Consider the following 17,062-nt stretch of genomic DNA (forward strand, 5'->3'; position numbering starts at 1 on the left):
ATAAATTTCTAGCCTATCTGCTGGTAGAACCCTCCACTATAATGAAGAAGTACATTTAAGTAAAATAAACCAGCATATTGGCTACATTTGAAAATAAATGTACATATGTCTCATTCTGGACCCATAGTCCACCATCTCTCTGCTAAAAAAGTACTTTACTGTCAGTCTTCTGAAGTTAAGATTGGTCACTACATTGATCAGAATTCTGAAACCTTTTGCAATTATTCTCCCTTATATCAGCGTGATAATCACGTAAATTGTTCTGCTGGTTCTGCTTATTTCATTCTTTATCTGTTCATGTAACTCTTCACAAGTTTCTCCAAATTCTTCACATTCCTTATCTCTTACAGCTCCATAACATGCTATTACAATCACAAAAGAAAATTTGTTAAACCATTTCCCAATTAATGAGCATCCAACATTCCTTACAGTTCTTTGCTATTACAAAAATGTGCTACTATGAACATTTTTGTATAAATTGAATCTTTCTCTCTGTCCTTGACCTACATGGAAGTATGTCCTGCCTCAATTTATAACTCAAAAATAATGTGCCTAGACAGTCTGACTTCAAATTCAATGTATTTTTCCTTTGCCACAAGTCTCAGTTTTTGTTCTTGTTGTAGAAAATAGGAATATGCCACTTAGAAAAGGTAACTCTAAAGTTCCAATAGATAGTTGGGTATGATCTGGAGCTCAGAAGAAATCCATGAGGGGGAGATATAGTTTGTAGAATGATCATTAAAGCTCTGAAATTGAAGATACTAGAGAGATAATAACTGAAGTCACAAGATTACATAAAATACTAGTCTGAGAGCAAATTTTCAGATTCATATTTGCCTGGATATTTCTGGACATCACTGGACACTTCTACCTAGAGACACCAACAAAATCTTCAAACTCAACATGTTTGAAACAAATTCATCTTTCTCTTGACTTCCCTTTCTATTGCCATCACTACAATTCTCTAATTCACCTCTATTTAGAACTTCAGGCATTGGTTTTTGTTTCTTTCTTAACCATTTCCAACTATAAAATATCTCTTATATTCCTATTGTTACCATTCTAAAGTTAGACCTTAATTATCAATTACCTGGATTATTGTTCAAACTCCCTCCTAGTCTTTCTACCTCCTATCTCCTCTATCCAAACAATTAATCTTTTATACTGTTGCTACATCAATCTTACTAATGCAAATAATCACATAATTCTCATGTCAAATACCTTCTGCACTGCCTACTAAATGAAGTGCATATTCCATAACTGGAGTTCAAGACCTTCATGATCTGCTTCCAACTCACCTAATTTTATACTATCCCCTCATGCTGATATATATTATTGTTCTGTGTTCTATGAACTAGTGCTTATTCAGAATTTTCCACTTTTATGCACTGAAATACCATTATAACCCAACAATACTTTTTAGTGCCATCTCTACCTATTTTAAGTCCTTTCCATCCTTGAAAATCCAGTTCAAATTTCACTTTTTCTGTTAAGCCACTTTCATGGAGCTTCCATCTCTCTTCTCTCAACTCTTTAAATCATATTCTATTAGGCACTATAACTATTTGTGTACATTCAATTTGTTGTTGTTGCTCAACAATCCAATCCTGTCTGACTCTTCATGAATATATTTGGGGTTTTCTTGGCAAAGATATTGGAGTGTTCTGCCATTTCCTTCTCCAGTTCATTTTATAGATAAGGAAACTGAGGCAAATAGGGTTTAGTGACTTGCCCAGGGTTATACAACTAGAAAATGTCTGAGGCTGGATTTGAACTCAGGTCTTCCTGACTGTAGACTGGGCACTCTATCCACTGTGCCACTGAGCTGCCAAAAATCAGCCATACCTTTCATTACTGGATTACCTGTTCAAATTTCTTAAAGGACACAAAAGTATGCCTTTCCCAGAAGTATGCTTTTTGAATTATCTCCATTAAACAAACTATCAAAGATGATCAAATGAGGTACATAGGAAGTACTGAATAATTAATTGATAAACTGACAGAGAACTTCCAGTTCTATCATCAGGACATTAAGTTTTGAACTACTCCTTCATATATTGGCATCATTCTAATGCAATTTTCCCTCTTCATATTCAACAGTTTAAAGGTTCTATGATCTAAAATTTTAAATCCTTATTTAATAAAAATCTAATTATTATTTTTTATTCACTTATATTATTTATTATTTTTAAAAATATTACTTTTTATAAAAAGATTTATATTTTCAATGTAAAGATTTAAAACCCACTTACACCTTCTCATTATGTCAATGCTCACCCAGAAATTCCCCACAGCAGATATACCAAACATGTTGGGGACCTTCTTGTAGAGCTTTTTTTTAACATGCCATGTATATGAGAGGCAGAATGACATAGTAAATAGCAAACCTGGAAACCAGGAAGACCTCGCTTCCACCCCTAACATGCAATGACTCTGTCACCTTGGTCAAGTCATTGAAACTCTCAGTACTCCAGAGAACTTAAGACTATAAGTTACAACCACATGACACAATTTCCTCACCTTAGGGTACCCTAAACCAAGGAAATCACAGTATTAGTCCCTATGTTCACTTTAGCGATGTCGAGCAAGAGTTCTTATGTTTAGATATCTTCATTAAATAGGTATTTTTAGATTCATATAAATTAAAATCATGGATGCTTACCTTAGATGAATAGATCGCAATTGGGTTTTTTGTTGATGTTAATAAGGAAACATTAAGCTCCTCTGGGATGTCAGTGACTGAAGGAATCTTATATTCATTTGGGCTTCGGGTGTACAGGACTCCCTCAGGAGAGTATTTCAGTTCTTCCAAAGTATAAAGTCCAACGCCTTGGGTAAATGCACCTTCAATCTGAAAAGAAAAGAAAAAAATGGACCTTACTATATATTTTAATACTTAAACACTTCAAGAATCCATGATTTTTGTCCACATGGGTTCTGCCTCCACTGACAAAGATTTAACCTCCTCCTATGCTTTAATTGCTTAGCAATTTTTTGAGTTGCTATGATCAAAAATATTAATTATCCCATGGCCATGGGATATGACTATTTGAATTTAGTGAATCTGTTCTACAAGTATTAAAGATGTATTTCATCAATGGGCCTTTCCACCTTTCAGCTTGCAAGGACCAGTCATAACTTCTGGTTCTCTAGGTGATCCTTGAAGAAGCCAGGGTAATCTCCACAATGTGGTAGGACACTGGAATGGGACTTTATGATTTTGAAATATAAAATATACTTAAGAGGGGTAGTTGAGTTTAGATCACCCTCTACAGTTACAAAAAAATTCATCTCCTTAGAGCCAAAAGAATGGTGAGCCTCTCCAAACTCAAATCCTTCCTAGCTTAGCCCAAGCTACCATACTCTCAACAACCTATATTGCCTACATGCCACAATTAGGCATTGGAGCAGGAGGTTTGTGGATATTGCATGCAGTATAATAATATTTTACATTAAAATAGTCTCTCTCATACACACATCACACATACACCCGCACACACACACTTATGCTTGATTCTCACAACCTTCTGAAGTAAACATTTTATAGTTGAAGAAACAGCTTCAGAACATTTAAGTGACAGCACGATGTAAAGGAAAGGATATAGTTACAGAGTCATCAAGGACATGGGCTTAAATCCCATCTCTGATAATTATTAGCTGTATCACTATGGACAAACCAGCTAATTCCTCTGGGCCTCAGTTTCTTCAATTGCAAAGTGTGAATGTAACACCCAGAGTGCCTACCTCATGTATTTATTTGTAAAGGACAAATGAAATAATATATATGAAATTCTTTGAAAACCTTAAAGTATCTTACATGTTAGCTATTAAATAACTTTCCTGAAACATCAAAGTAAAAAAGCTTTGATCTCATCCTAAACTTCCTGACTCCGAACCTATTCCTACTTACTCTTTACCTCAGCTACTCCTGTGGTACTACAGAGTGCTGAATACAGTAAAATTTCTGTGAATTTTATATTCCTAGTTAAAACTATTTCAGAAGAAAGTTGAAAAGTGTTCAGGATATTCTGAATAATATAAAATATAGCATGATGCTCTATTATAAGCAATCAACTCTTTTTCATATGTTACTACTCCTTTTCAATTATTTTCTTTCTTTTTCCTTGCACCATCCTCTCTTTTTTTGGGGGGGGGGGGGGTTTGCAATGAAATGTTGGATTAGCTATTATCGTATCATGGGTTAGGCGGAGGTGGCTGCTCTGTTTCACAATCAACTGTGATTGGGAAGGGACAGAGCCAGTACAGCAGCTTTACCAGCTCAATTTTCCTGTTCTTCCCTAAAATCCAATTTAGTCAACTGAAAAGTACAATTTAAGATCAAATCTAGGTAGGTTACTAGAACATGAAATTACTTAAATAATTAAGGATCTATCAATTTTTTTATGTGGAATGATAAAAAAAAAGAAAATCATTATGATAGTGGAACTTTTGAATTGCCTTTAAAGAATACGCATCTGCTGGTCTGTTAAAAATATTCAGGGGAAGCACAGGGTCCTTTTCATGCACACTGCAAGGTCCAGTTTAAGTGCCACCTTTTCTCTTTACACTTGCCTTACCCTCAATTTTCCTTGACTATACATATTTGTTTTTTAAATATCACCCTCTATTAGAATGTAATTAGAATTTATGCAAGTTTCTTACCACAGGCATTCTTATTTTTGTCTTTATATTCTTAGCATCTAGAATGGTGCCTTAAAAGGGTTTGGGTGATTTGGGGATTTTGGTTGGTTTGTTTGTTTTTACTCTTATTTTTTAAATAATATTTTATTTTTCCCAATAACATATAAAGACAATTTTAACGTACTTTTTTTAAATTTTGAGCTCCAAATTCTGTCCCTCTCTTCCCTTCCAACACCCTAAGTTGTTAAGCAATTTACTAGAAGTTATACATGAGTGATCAGGCAAAACGTATTTCCCTATTGGTCATGTTGTAAAAGAAGGCAGAACAAACGAGAAAAAAAGCACAAAAATTTGGAAAGTGATGAACACTATGCTTCAGTTGGCATTCTGACTCCATCAGTTCTTTCTCTAGCATTTCTGGATAGCATTTTTCATCATGAGCCCTTTATCATTGTCTTAGATTACCGTATTGCAGAAAATACCTAAGCCATTCACAGTTGATTATCATCAATATTGCTGTTGCTGCATACAATGTTTTCCTGGTTCTTCTCACGTATTTTTGCATCAGTTCATGTAAGTCTCTCCCCATTTTTCTGAAATCATCCTGTTCCTCATTCCTTATAGCACAGCAGTATTCTGTCACAATCATATACCACACCTTGTTCAACCATTCCCTAGTTGATGGGCATCCCCTCTTGCTACAACAGAAAGAGCTGTTATAAATATTGTTTTATTAATAGGTGCTTTTCTTTCTTACATCCCTTTGGAAACACAGACCTAGTGGTAGTGGTAGTGCTTGATCAAAGGGTATGCAACATTTGATAACCCTTTCAGCATAGTTCCAAATTGTTCCCCAAAATGGTTGGATTAGTTCTCAACTTCACCAACAGTGTATTAGTATCCCAATTATTCCACATCCCCTCCAACTCTTATCCTTTTCATTTCCTGCTATATTAGCCAATCTGATAGGCATGAGATGGTACTTCAGAGTTCTTTTAATTTGCATTTCTCTAATCAGTAGTGACTTAGAGCATTTCTAAAGATAGCTTTGATTACTTCACCTGAAAACTGCCTGTTCATATCTTTTGAACATTTATTAACTGGGGAATGGCTCTTATTTTTGTAAATTCAACTTAATCCTTTATATATTTGAGAAATGAGGTATTTATCAGAGAAACTTTTGGTAAACATTTTTGTCACAGTTATGATTACTAATTGTTTATTTTCTTCCATCCTACTTTTCCCTCTGTTTAATCTGACTCTTCTTTCACTGTCTATCCTCAAAAGTGTCTTGCTTCTGAATACTGCTTCCCCCAATCTTCCCTCTCTTCTCTTAGTTTCCCCAACACATACCTTTCTGTTCTTCCTTTCCTCTCCTACTTTCCTACATGGTAGGATAGATTTCTACAACCAACTAAGTGTGTATGTCATTTCCTCTTTGAGCCAATTCATAAGAGAGTAAGGTTCAAGTGTTCCTCCTATCACTTCCCCCCTTTCCCATCTACTGTAAAAGCTCTTTTGCACTTCTTTTAAGTACAATGATGTATCTCATTCTGCCTTTCCCCTTCTCCTTTTCCCAGCATATTCCTCTTTCTTGTCCCTTAATTTTATTTTTACATCCCATTTCATCACGTTCAACTCACACCCATGTCCTCTGTCTATGTATACTCCCTCTAACTGACTTAATGATAAGAAAGTTTTGGGGAGTTACAAGTATCATCTTCCCATGCAGGAATGTAAACATTTTAAGCTTATTGAATTTGTTATGATTTGTCTTTCCTCTTTACCTATTTATGCTTCTCTTGATCTCATATTTGAAAGTCAAATTTTCTATTCAGCTCTTGTCTTTTCATAAGGAATGCTTGAAAGTCCTCTATTTCATTGAATTTCCATTTTCCACCTGAAGGTTTATCCTCAGTTTTTCTGGGTAGATGATTCTTGGTTGTAATCCTAGCTCCTTTGCCCTCCAGCTTATCGTATTCCAAGTCCTCCAGTACTTTACTGTTTAAGCTGCTAAACCTTGGATTATCCTGACTACGGTTACATAATATTTGAAGTTCACACAGTCTCTGAAATCTATCTACTCACTCTTAGAGAGTATCCATTGACCCCAGATTGAGAATCTCTGCTCTAAAGTCAGCATTCTTGGGAAAAGCTGTAGTCTCTCTTTCCTAAAAGCACTGTCTAAGATGCTTAATATTGTATCATCATGACTGTGACTCCACAGTATTTGAATGGTTTCTGTCTCAGTGCCTGAAGTATTCTTTTCTTTGACTTGGGAGCTCTGGAATTTGGCTATAATGTTCCTGGGAGCTTTTGTTTTGGGATCTCTTTCAGAAAGTGATCAGCAGATTCTTTCAATTTCTATTTTATCCCCTGATTCTAGGATATCAGGGCAGTTTTCCTGATAATTTATTGAAGTATGATGTCTAGGCTCTTATTTTAATCATGGCTTTCAGGTAATTCAGTAATTTTTAAATTATCTTTCCTCAATCTTTTTTTTTCCAGGTTGGTAGTGCTTCTGATGAGATATTTCACATTTTCTTCTATTTTTTTTCATTATTTTGACTTTATTTGATTTATTTTTGATGTATCATGGAGTATTACCTTCTACTTGCTGAATTCATTATCTAAGGAATTATTTTCTTCAGTGAGTTTTCATACCTCTTTTCCCATTTGGCCAATTCTACTTTTTAAGGGATTCCCTTCAGTGAATTTTTGTATACCTTCTTTTTTCCCATGTGACAATTTCTGCTTTTTATGTAATTCTTCTTATCAGTGGATTTTTGTGCCTTTTACCATTTGGCCTATTCTATTTTTTAAATTATTTTCTTCAGTATTTTTTGTGCCTTCTTTACTAAGCTGTTGACTCTTCTTGCATGATCTTCTGATATCACTCTCATTTCTTTTCTCAATTTTTCCTTTACCTCTCTCATTTGATTTTTTACATCCTTTTTTCATTTTACCAGGAATTCTTTTGGGGCCTGAGATCAATTCACATTTTCATTTGAGGCTTTGGATATAGAGGCTTTGACTTTGTCTTCTCCCGAACCTGTTTTCATCTTCCCTGTCACCACAGTAAATTTCTATGGTAAGGTTCTTTTGTTGTTGTTATTTGCTGATTTTTCTAGCCTATTCCTTGACTTTTATCTCTGCATTAAAGTAAGGCTCTTGAGGTGATGGCAGCACTGTCCCAAGTTTCATGCCTTTCTTACTGCTGCTCTCAGAGCTAACTTTTGGGGCCTGTCAATTTTCAGTTCTTCCAAGGTGGTGTGATATAAAGAAAAATGTGGTCACTGCTTTCCTGGTCTATGACCTTTCCTGTCAACCTTCTGAGTTATCTTGGGCTGGAACACTGTACTACGGCTTGTTTATTGGAGCGCAGCCTGTGCTGGAGTGTGCTCTTCTCTCATACTTGTGCATCAGACCTTTCCTGCCATCTTCTGAGTTATCTTGGGCTGGAAAATTGTTTCACCCCCATCCTTTAGAGGGTTTAGCCACTCTAGAATTTGTTTTGAGACATTATTTAAAGAGAATAATTTTGGAGAGTTCAGGAAAGTCCCTGCCTTTTCTCCCCCACCTTGGCTCAGCCCATTTGCTTTTTTAGAGTGCGTATTTTCTTACTCAATTCAGCCCAGTGTTCTACTTTTTGAGATTTTGGTGTATACTTTTTATCTTTTCATGTGTTAGCCATGTCATCTAGCTTTATGTCACCTGAAAATTCACTAAACATGACAACCATTCTTTTATCAAAATTATAGATAAACAAAAATTCACACAACCAAGGCCAAGCACAAATCCCTTTGGGATTCTACTACAGGCCTCTTCCCAAGATGAAAATGAACCATTAACAACTATTCTGAATACGTTTCTCCAATGAGTTCTGAATCTACTTAACATATAACCCCAAACATAAAAATTAACAAAAGAGACTGTTTCTACAGTTTTGCTAGTAAGCTATTTATGCAGCATTCCCTTGATCTACCAATACAGTAGTTAAGATAGTTCCTCTGGGTTTTCTAAAACTAGTCTTTGTCTTGATAAGCTAGCTCAGCTTTAGACATTCCTTTTCCTCTTGCCTAGAATGCTACCTTCCCCTCACCATCCCCCTATCCAATATTTAGACTCTTCCTTGCTGGAAACTACTAGCTTCCCTGGTAGATTTACACCTGCATGGTTAGGAGTCAAACACAAGTGCCTGCTAGAGATCCCAACTTCTAGATAAAATCACTAATCTTTTTTGTACCCCTGATCTGCCCCGAGGCCATGGTGATTAGTAGGCCTATGAGTTCCAACCATCAAACAAAGTTGAAGTGATGAGATTTTGGCGTAACAATATATCAGACCTAATGAGCAACAATACACAGTACTATTGTGGATTCCCTCCTTTTGCCAGAGTCCAAAGATATAGAGCCTGAACCTCTGGCAACATCCCCAGTTGCATACCTTCATTATTTTTCTTCACCAAGATGTGAATATATTGTATTTTGCCCTACTATGAGAGTCAGATACTGCTCTGATTTTGGAGGTGTATCATTTGCTGTTGTAGTGACTTTCTCTTCATATTCCTGTCACACCCACCATTTTCCCACCTTTGAAGATTACAATTTAACCAACACAGTTTTCCTTGGAGTATGTTAAAAGGAAATAAATAAAAGTCTACTGTTCTTAAGTCTGAATTCTATAAAGACATTTATAGTTGCCAAGCACTTTCACTGCACTGGAACAAAGATTAATTATCCTGCCTAAAATATAATGAAAAGGAATTAGTCTGACAGGACCCGTTCCTAATGAAGCCATGCCTGGCACATTGCAATCTCTGCTTCTTTTCTAGGTGCTCTCTAGCCCTATCTTTAATAATGCATTTTAGAGCTTTGTTAGGAATTAAGGCTAAACTCTCTAGTCTCTACTTTGCAGATTGAATTCTCTTCCCTTTCCTGATGATTATTTCCTGATAACTGCCGATCTCTAAAACTGCACTCTGTCTCTCTCTCTCTCTCTCCTGTTCTCCACAATCTTTCACACATGAATGACAGTGGTTCTATAACTTTACAAACCACTTCTTTCTTGAGTAGAAGTAGAACTACTTCTACTCAGAAGTAGTCTATCTGTGTCTAGTGACTAAAGCTTATTAAGGGAAAGCATTGTGTGTGAGGGATAGCAAGGAAGGCAGCATAGCTGCATTACAGAGCACATGGAGAGGAATGAAATACAGAAAAACTGGAAACGAACAAAGGAGAGAGCTTGTGAAGAGGACTCTAAACACCAAACTACTCCACACAATTCACCCAGAATTTAAGAGCTTACTACACACCAGACACTGTTCTAAGTGTTGGGGATATAAAGAAAGGAGAAAGTCCCTACTCTCAAGGATCTCATTTCATATTTGATCCTGAATGCCATAGGGAGTGATGAGAATTTGTTGAGTAGGAGGCTAACATGGCCAGACCCACACTTTACGAAAATCATTTTGGCAACTGAGTGGAGTATGAATTAGGAGAGGAGAGGCAGGGAAACCAAGTGATAGAATATGACTGTGCTATAAGAAATGATGAGCTCAACGGTTTTAGAAAAACATGGAAAGACTGGCATGAAATAATAAAAAAATAATAAAATAATAAAAACAAATAATAAGTAATAAAGAGCAAATAATAAATGAGAAGAACCAAAAGAAGATTGTATGCAGTAACAACATTATTTAAAGAACAACTTTGAGTGAATAAGTTATTTTGGCTCTTATAAATACCCAAACTATAAAGGACATATGAATAAAGATGCTTTCTGCATCCAGAGAAAGAACTGATAAATAAAAGCATGTGTAGAATAATTTTACATATATGTATACATATTACATGCATATAGATACATACATATTGTGTATAATGGTGTCCATCTTGGGGTAGGGAGGAGGAAAAAAAGAAATTTACATGATACCTGTAGTATATTTAAAAGGAATAGGAAGTTGTGCACAGTATTTTTTTAGTTTCATGTGCAATCATCTTTTTTTACTATCCTATGTTATGGAAATGCTGGTTTTATTCCATAAGCTAAAAATAAAATAAATTTAGAACAAAACAAAATAAAACAAAAAAGAAGGCTATCGCAACAACCTAGACAAGAGGTGATGAGGGACTGTACAAGGGTGGTAGTCTTATGCGTGAAGAGAAGGGGACACATAAGGGAAATGTTGAGAAGGTTAAAATGAAAAATCTGACAACTATTTAGGAAAATGGGATGAATGCTAGTAAGGGACAAGGATGACACCAAGTTTGTAAGCAGGGGTAAATGGGAGGATGTTTACTCAACAATAACAGGAAAGTTGTCAGGAAGACAGGAGCATTAAAAGATAAAGGTAATGAGCTCTGTTTCAGACATGTTAAATCTGAGATGCCAATGCACTCAAAAGGCAGTTGGTGGTATGGGACTAGAGATTAGAAAAGATATTAGAGTTGGATATTTACACGTGGGAATCATCTGCATAGAGGGGACAACTGAACTCATAGATACTGATGAGATCACCAAGTGAGAGAGTAGAAAGGCAGCACAGAAGAGGGCTCAAGAAAAAATTCTGGAGGACACCAGCAAAGGAGACTGAGGAGTGGTCAGATAGAAACGAAAAAGTACCAGAAAAGAGCAGTGTTTTCCAAAACCTTCTTCTTGAGTTTTCAGAAGACAGGATCATTTTAAGGCGACATATAATGGGCATGGAAATAAAAAAATTTTAAATGCCCTTTGTTGTTATTCATCTTATATTTGCTACTGGCATTAAAAAATCACCACTAAGCTTCTTTAGTGTAGCATTAAGACAAAGCTATTTAACAAGTCTTCTCCCATGCTATTAAGTAAGAGATAATTTGGGGATAGGGGGAGGAAAAAAAATCAAATATTCTGTCACATTTAGCCTCAAAAGTACATATTAGTAGGACCTGGAAGGAAAGACTAAAGAAAAATCGATAAGTAGAGTGCAGGTTCCCTTATTACATAGCCATTATTTGATTAATACACAGAAGACAAATGATAAAATTCAGTCACACTATATAACACCCAGTGCACATACCTGTCCTATATCTATAGCTGGATTAATGCTGAAGCAGGCATCCATGACAATGTCAGTTCTGATGTTCTGTATAAAAACAAAATTGACCTATTAAGCAGTATACTGTATTTAGTGATGACTTCAATAATTCAAGGATTTGTGATTCTATCAGTATAGGAAATCTATCAAGGTATGCGGACTATGGCTCTTCCCTAGTTTGGGAAATGTTTTCATGAGCTGTCCTCTGGTGTTGAGCACTTCCAAATGTATCTTGGGCCTGTCCTTAGTCCATAAGCACACAATCAATCACAAGGCCTAGCTTTAAAATCTTTCCAGCTTGGCAGGGTATGCCAAAGATGCTTGGTCTCCATTGGCACAGACTTATGTATAGGCCCAGTATCTCCTCCACACCACAATAAACTATCAATAGGATTTTAGTGAGGGCTGTACTGAATAAGCAATAGAAATATTTTCATTCCCTGTGGGGAAAAAAAGGTAATCAGAAAGAGCCAAAGAAAAATTATACTTCTGAAAAAAGTCCTAAAAAACACTAAACTGCTTTGTTAGTTTAAAATGTTCACAGTTTTTAAAGAAATGAAAAGAGTGTGGAACTTTGTTTCATAGTCAAGATTAATGGCATTCTCATATCTGATTGCCTACCATCTCAGGAAGGGGGCAGGGGAATGAGAGAAGGAAGGACGGATAGAATTTGGAGCTCAAAACAAAAAAAATCCACAAATGTTAAAAAATGGTTTTAACATATTTGTGTGTCTGTGTCTTTACATATGTGTGTATTTATATGTGTGTGTATAACATACATATTAGAAAACAAGATTAATGTCATCGCAAAATATAACGTTTCAGCAGAAATGTTTTGAAAATCCCCTAATTAAATCTTTTTGTAATGCTGGATACTTTTGATAAGCAGTTGATAGGCATAATTCTACAAAATTCAGCTCATAGAATTTCACTTTCCCTCTTTTCATTCAAAAGCATGGCACAGAGATATGTCTAATCAATAAGCAGTACCCTCAGTAATGGGCATGGGTCCTAGTCCCAATTTTTATTTAATGTTTAACTCATTAATATTCTACTTTCTTTTAAGGTCCTAGGCTTGTGTCTCCAAGATGCTGTGTTGTCACATGCTGTGCAGAAAGATATCAAGGGCCAACTGACTTGCCCAAAGAATACAAATCAAAGTCTCTGTTGCCTTTTCTTTGGCTAGAAACAGAACTGAATAGAGTACTTGATGGCTTGTGCCAACTGCCACATCCTTACCGTTTACCTTGTGACCCACAGAGGTTCCTGCTTGCTGGCTGCTTTGCTAACTCTGTAGTTCTGCTGAACGACTCTTACTCAGGGTGAGCTTTCTGCCTTCTTTGGAAGAAAATCCATTCAGATAGCTATCTCCCTGTGATGCTAGAAGTCAGAACTTTAGGACTGACTGTTACCTATGCTTGTGTTTTATCTCTCTGGTAAATGTAAGCTTCAGAGGCCAGGAACTATATTTTCTGTAAATTTATATTTCCTAAAACGTCTAGCCAGATGCTCTATACACAGTAAGTTCTTAATGAATATTTGACTGAATAAATGAATGTGGAAATAATTGATCCAGGCCCTCTAAGGTCTATACTAGTCGCCCAATGTGTAGAGTACCCAAAGCTACCTAACTGAAGAGGCACCATTTCTGGCTTTCTGGGCAAGCAGGGACACGAGCAAAGTGAAACCAGAATAAATGAGGGTGATTATTTCTACACTGAAACAAGGAGATTGGGAAAATATCACCACCTCATTTACACCATGTCCTGGTGAAATAAAGTTTGATTAGAATAAAGCTCAGTGAAGTCTAAACAATCATCTAGAAAGTTATTTTCTTTTTTTCCCCACTCTACTTAAGAGCTTAACATTTCCCCAGAATTCTAAACAGGGTTTAAGTGATTTAACATAATAGTGTCAGGAATTTGGCACACCCAGTGTCTTTCTTAAATGAAAAATTCTTAAATGAATTGAATATATCAATGAATTATGAAATGGAAAAAAATGGATAACTCTATGTTCCTCCAGAAGAGGAAAACGACCTCTTATCCTATACACACACGAACAAATTAACATGAATTTTCTGAACTCTTGTATGAAAAAGTGAGCTTTATTTTAACAAATGAGATGGTAAAATGACATGTTCTCCTTACCTTATGTGCTCCTGTTAAGCAATCCACTTCAACCTCAGAACAGGCTGTTCCATAAACAAAGTATGGATAAACATCACCTTCTCCTTTCACCCAGTCCATGCCTGCTTTGTAGCCCCTGATTCAATTTAATTCAATAAGCACGTAGTAATTAAATTATTTTCAAGGAACTCTACTAGGAAATAAAGACACAAGTACAAAAATGAAACAGTCCTGCCCTTGAAGAGCTCACGTCGTACCGGGAGGATGCAGCATGTATACCAATAAGGGAACATAGCATTCCCAGCACAAAGTAGGCTCAGAAAGGGTCAAAGTTGCAAAGGTCATGTGGGCTAAGAACTGAGAGTAGGTACCTGATTTGGGAATTAAGAGGTCATGAACAACTTTGGAGAAAAAAGTTATAGTAGAGAGGTCAGGTCAGTAGTGATTATAGGGGGCTGAGGAGAAAGTGAGTTATGGCAAAGTGAAGGGGAAAGTGAAAACTTATTAAGTGACTATCAAGTGTCAGGTACTGTGTGCTAAGTGCTTGAGAACTATCTCTTTACAAACATATAGAGATATCATTTAATTCTTACAATAACCCTGGAAGGTGAATGCTATTATTTATCCCTATTTTACAGTTGAGGAAACTAAGGCCATGAATGTGAATTAACAGATAAACAGCGTTTGAACTAGACACGTAAACACTATATCCAACTGGATAGTGATAAGATCGTGCTATTCCAAAAAATTACTGACCCAGTCATGTCAAGCAGAGTCATGGTACAGATGATCCGCCCCAAAAAGTCATTTATCTGGTCTCTGAAATATTGTTATGCTTAGCTATAAACAGATAAGCAAGTTTGAAGTAACAATTCAAACAAATTTCTAAAAGCCACACTGTGAACTGAGTAGAGGAGCCCTAAAGTTTTCTAGATTTTTCCACTCTGTTCCCCTTTGCCCAGTTCTTTCCCCTGTTTCACATCCATGCAGGAAATAGATAGCAAAACTTCTTCAGCTAAGAATAAACACGAGCTTAAATTCAATTGCTTTTTTTCTTGACATTCTCTCGGATGTAGTACTTGTTTTCGGAGAGACAGTGTGGTAGAGAGAAAGGGCCTGGTCTTGGACTGAGGAAGATGTGGATTCAGAGCCTGTCTTTGTCACATATTAGCTCAGTTACTATAGGAAAATCATTTAACCCCTCGGTGCCCTGGGACAACTTCTTAAGACTATGAGTTATAGGCATGCTGCATCTGGGAAGGAAATTTTCATATTTAGAATAGAATTTTGCATGACCATGAACTCACAGGTACAGACCAAAATTTTTTTCTTAATATTTAAATATACATACACATAATGCATACTTAGACACAAACATACACACACACACACACACACACACACACACAGAGTCATTACCTGGTTTTGAATCATTATTGCAGAGTGCAAAGAATATTGGTTATAGAGTTAGAATAATTTGGTTCAAATCTCTGCTCCATCACTACCTATGTGACTGTGGGCTTCACAGTGTTCTCATGTGTAAAATGATGAGGTGGAAGTAGATCAGAGGATCTCTAAGGCTCCTTTGAACATTAAAACCATGATTTTTATATGTTCTAAATCACATGCTCATTTGCCAATAAGCAGGATAGGCAAAGAATATAATCATCAAAAGAAATTTAATGGTTGTTTTGCTTATGCAAATACAAAATAAGATTTGCTGAAGGCATCTTACAGAACTGACTGTAATTAAACATGGTTTCATAAGAGGAATATAAATCAGAAGTAGGTACAAATCACAAAGTCATATTCTCTCTCCCTTCGCCATTTTGGGACATCTATATTCAGTCTCCCCAAACCTAGAGACATGATTTAAAAGAGTGAAGAGGAAAGCAATAAAGATGATTAAAGGTAGAAAATTGTTTTTTAGCACAGATATTAAAGGAACTGACTAATTATTCTTGAGAAAATAAGACTGTAGTTTTAATAATCTTCATGGTAAGGATTCTTAGGAGGAGGGAGAAAAGGATCTTTTATATTTAGGTACAGACCATATAAGAGAAAAGTATATCATGGGAGATTTATGAACATGAGCTTAAAAAGACCAATTTTACTATTAAAATTAATTGTTGGATCACTGAAGTGACAGGTATAATTTCTAATAAATGTGTTAATGAAAGGATTAATCTAGTAACAATGTGCAAGACAGAGTGGAGAAAGTAGCAAGTACTCCTCTCTGCCTAAAAGCACTCAAGACAATGTAGTATAGAGGTGATGTTATGTAAATCATCATTTGGGGAAATTATGGTACTGATGATTACAACTGTTCCCTTCCCGGTTTGCTAGAGATTTAACTGCAAAGTGGTATTTCAGTTAGCTTGTCAATAAATATTATTAAGGTTTTAGGAAAAGAAGGAAGGGAGGAAGGAAGGAAGGGAGGGAGGAAGGAAGGAAGGAAGAAAGGAAGGAAGGAAGGAAGGAAGGAAGGAAGGAAGGAAGGAAGGAAGGAAGGAAGGAAGGAAGGAAGGGAGGGAGGAAGGGAGGGAGGAAGAAGGAAAGAAAGAAAGGAAGAAAGAAAGGAAGGAAGACAGGAAGGAAGGAAGGAAGAAGGAAAGAAATAAGGAAAGAAAGAAAGGAAGGAAGGAAGGAAGAAGGAAAGAAATAAGGAAAGAAAGAAAGGAAGGAAGGAAGGAAGGAAGGAAGGAAGGAAGGAAGGAAAGGAGGGAGGGAGGGAGGAAGAAAGAAAGAAAGAAAGAAAGAAAGAGAGAAAGAGAGAAAGAAAGAAAGGAAGAAAGGAAGAAAGAAATTTAGCCAGTAAACTCCAAATTAACTGGGCAGCAGTAAATTTTGGCCACCAAAATTTACCTTCCTTTGGAGAGGAGAAGGAAAGGGAAAGGGAGAGGGAGAGGCCAAACTGAGTTACCCAGTTAGCTGGGTCCCCATTCAGGCAGCTCAGTCTACTCACAGACTGTGTTTGTCCTTTGTTTTTGAAGAGGACCATGACATTACCCAAATGATGACATGACTTGCACTTGACTTTGTTTTGAGTGACAGAGGGCTGTGCAGGTCACCAACATCACTTTCCCCTCCTGAGCCACCTGAATCCAGTGACCAGATATTCATCAGGAAGACTGGAGATGACCCAGGATGCAATGGGAGACCCAGTTCACTCTGATGTCCATAGACTGGAGCACAGTAGGTCCCTGCCTAAGCTCCA

The 17,062-nt window shown here is 36.4% G+C and overlaps 1 protein-coding gene across 1 annotated transcript in view; it reads right to left on the bottom strand.

Annotated features, from left to right (window-relative positions):
- The window catches only part of LOC140506076 (aldehyde oxidase 3-like), a 104,221-nt gene that overhangs the window by 7,957 nt on the left and 79,202 nt on the right, over positions 1 to 17,062 (bottom strand). The window contains exons 31-33 of the mRNA XM_072612837.1: positions 13,867 to 13,981; positions 11,699 to 11,764; positions 2,663 to 2,851 (exon numbers count right to left, since the gene is read on the bottom strand). Coding sequence (XP_072468938.1) covers positions 2,663 to 2,851; positions 11,699 to 11,764; positions 13,867 to 13,981 — 370 coding nt within the window. The remainder of the gene's footprint in view (positions 1 to 2,662; positions 2,852 to 11,698; positions 11,765 to 13,866; positions 13,982 to 17,062) is intronic.

Source organism: Notamacropus eugenii, chromosome 5 (genome assembly GCF_028372415.1).
Source record: "Notamacropus eugenii isolate mMacEug1 chromosome 5, mMacEug1.pri_v2, whole genome shotgun sequence".
Classification (NCBI taxonomy): Eukaryota; Metazoa; Chordata; class Mammalia; order Diprotodontia; family Macropodidae; genus Notamacropus; species Notamacropus eugenii.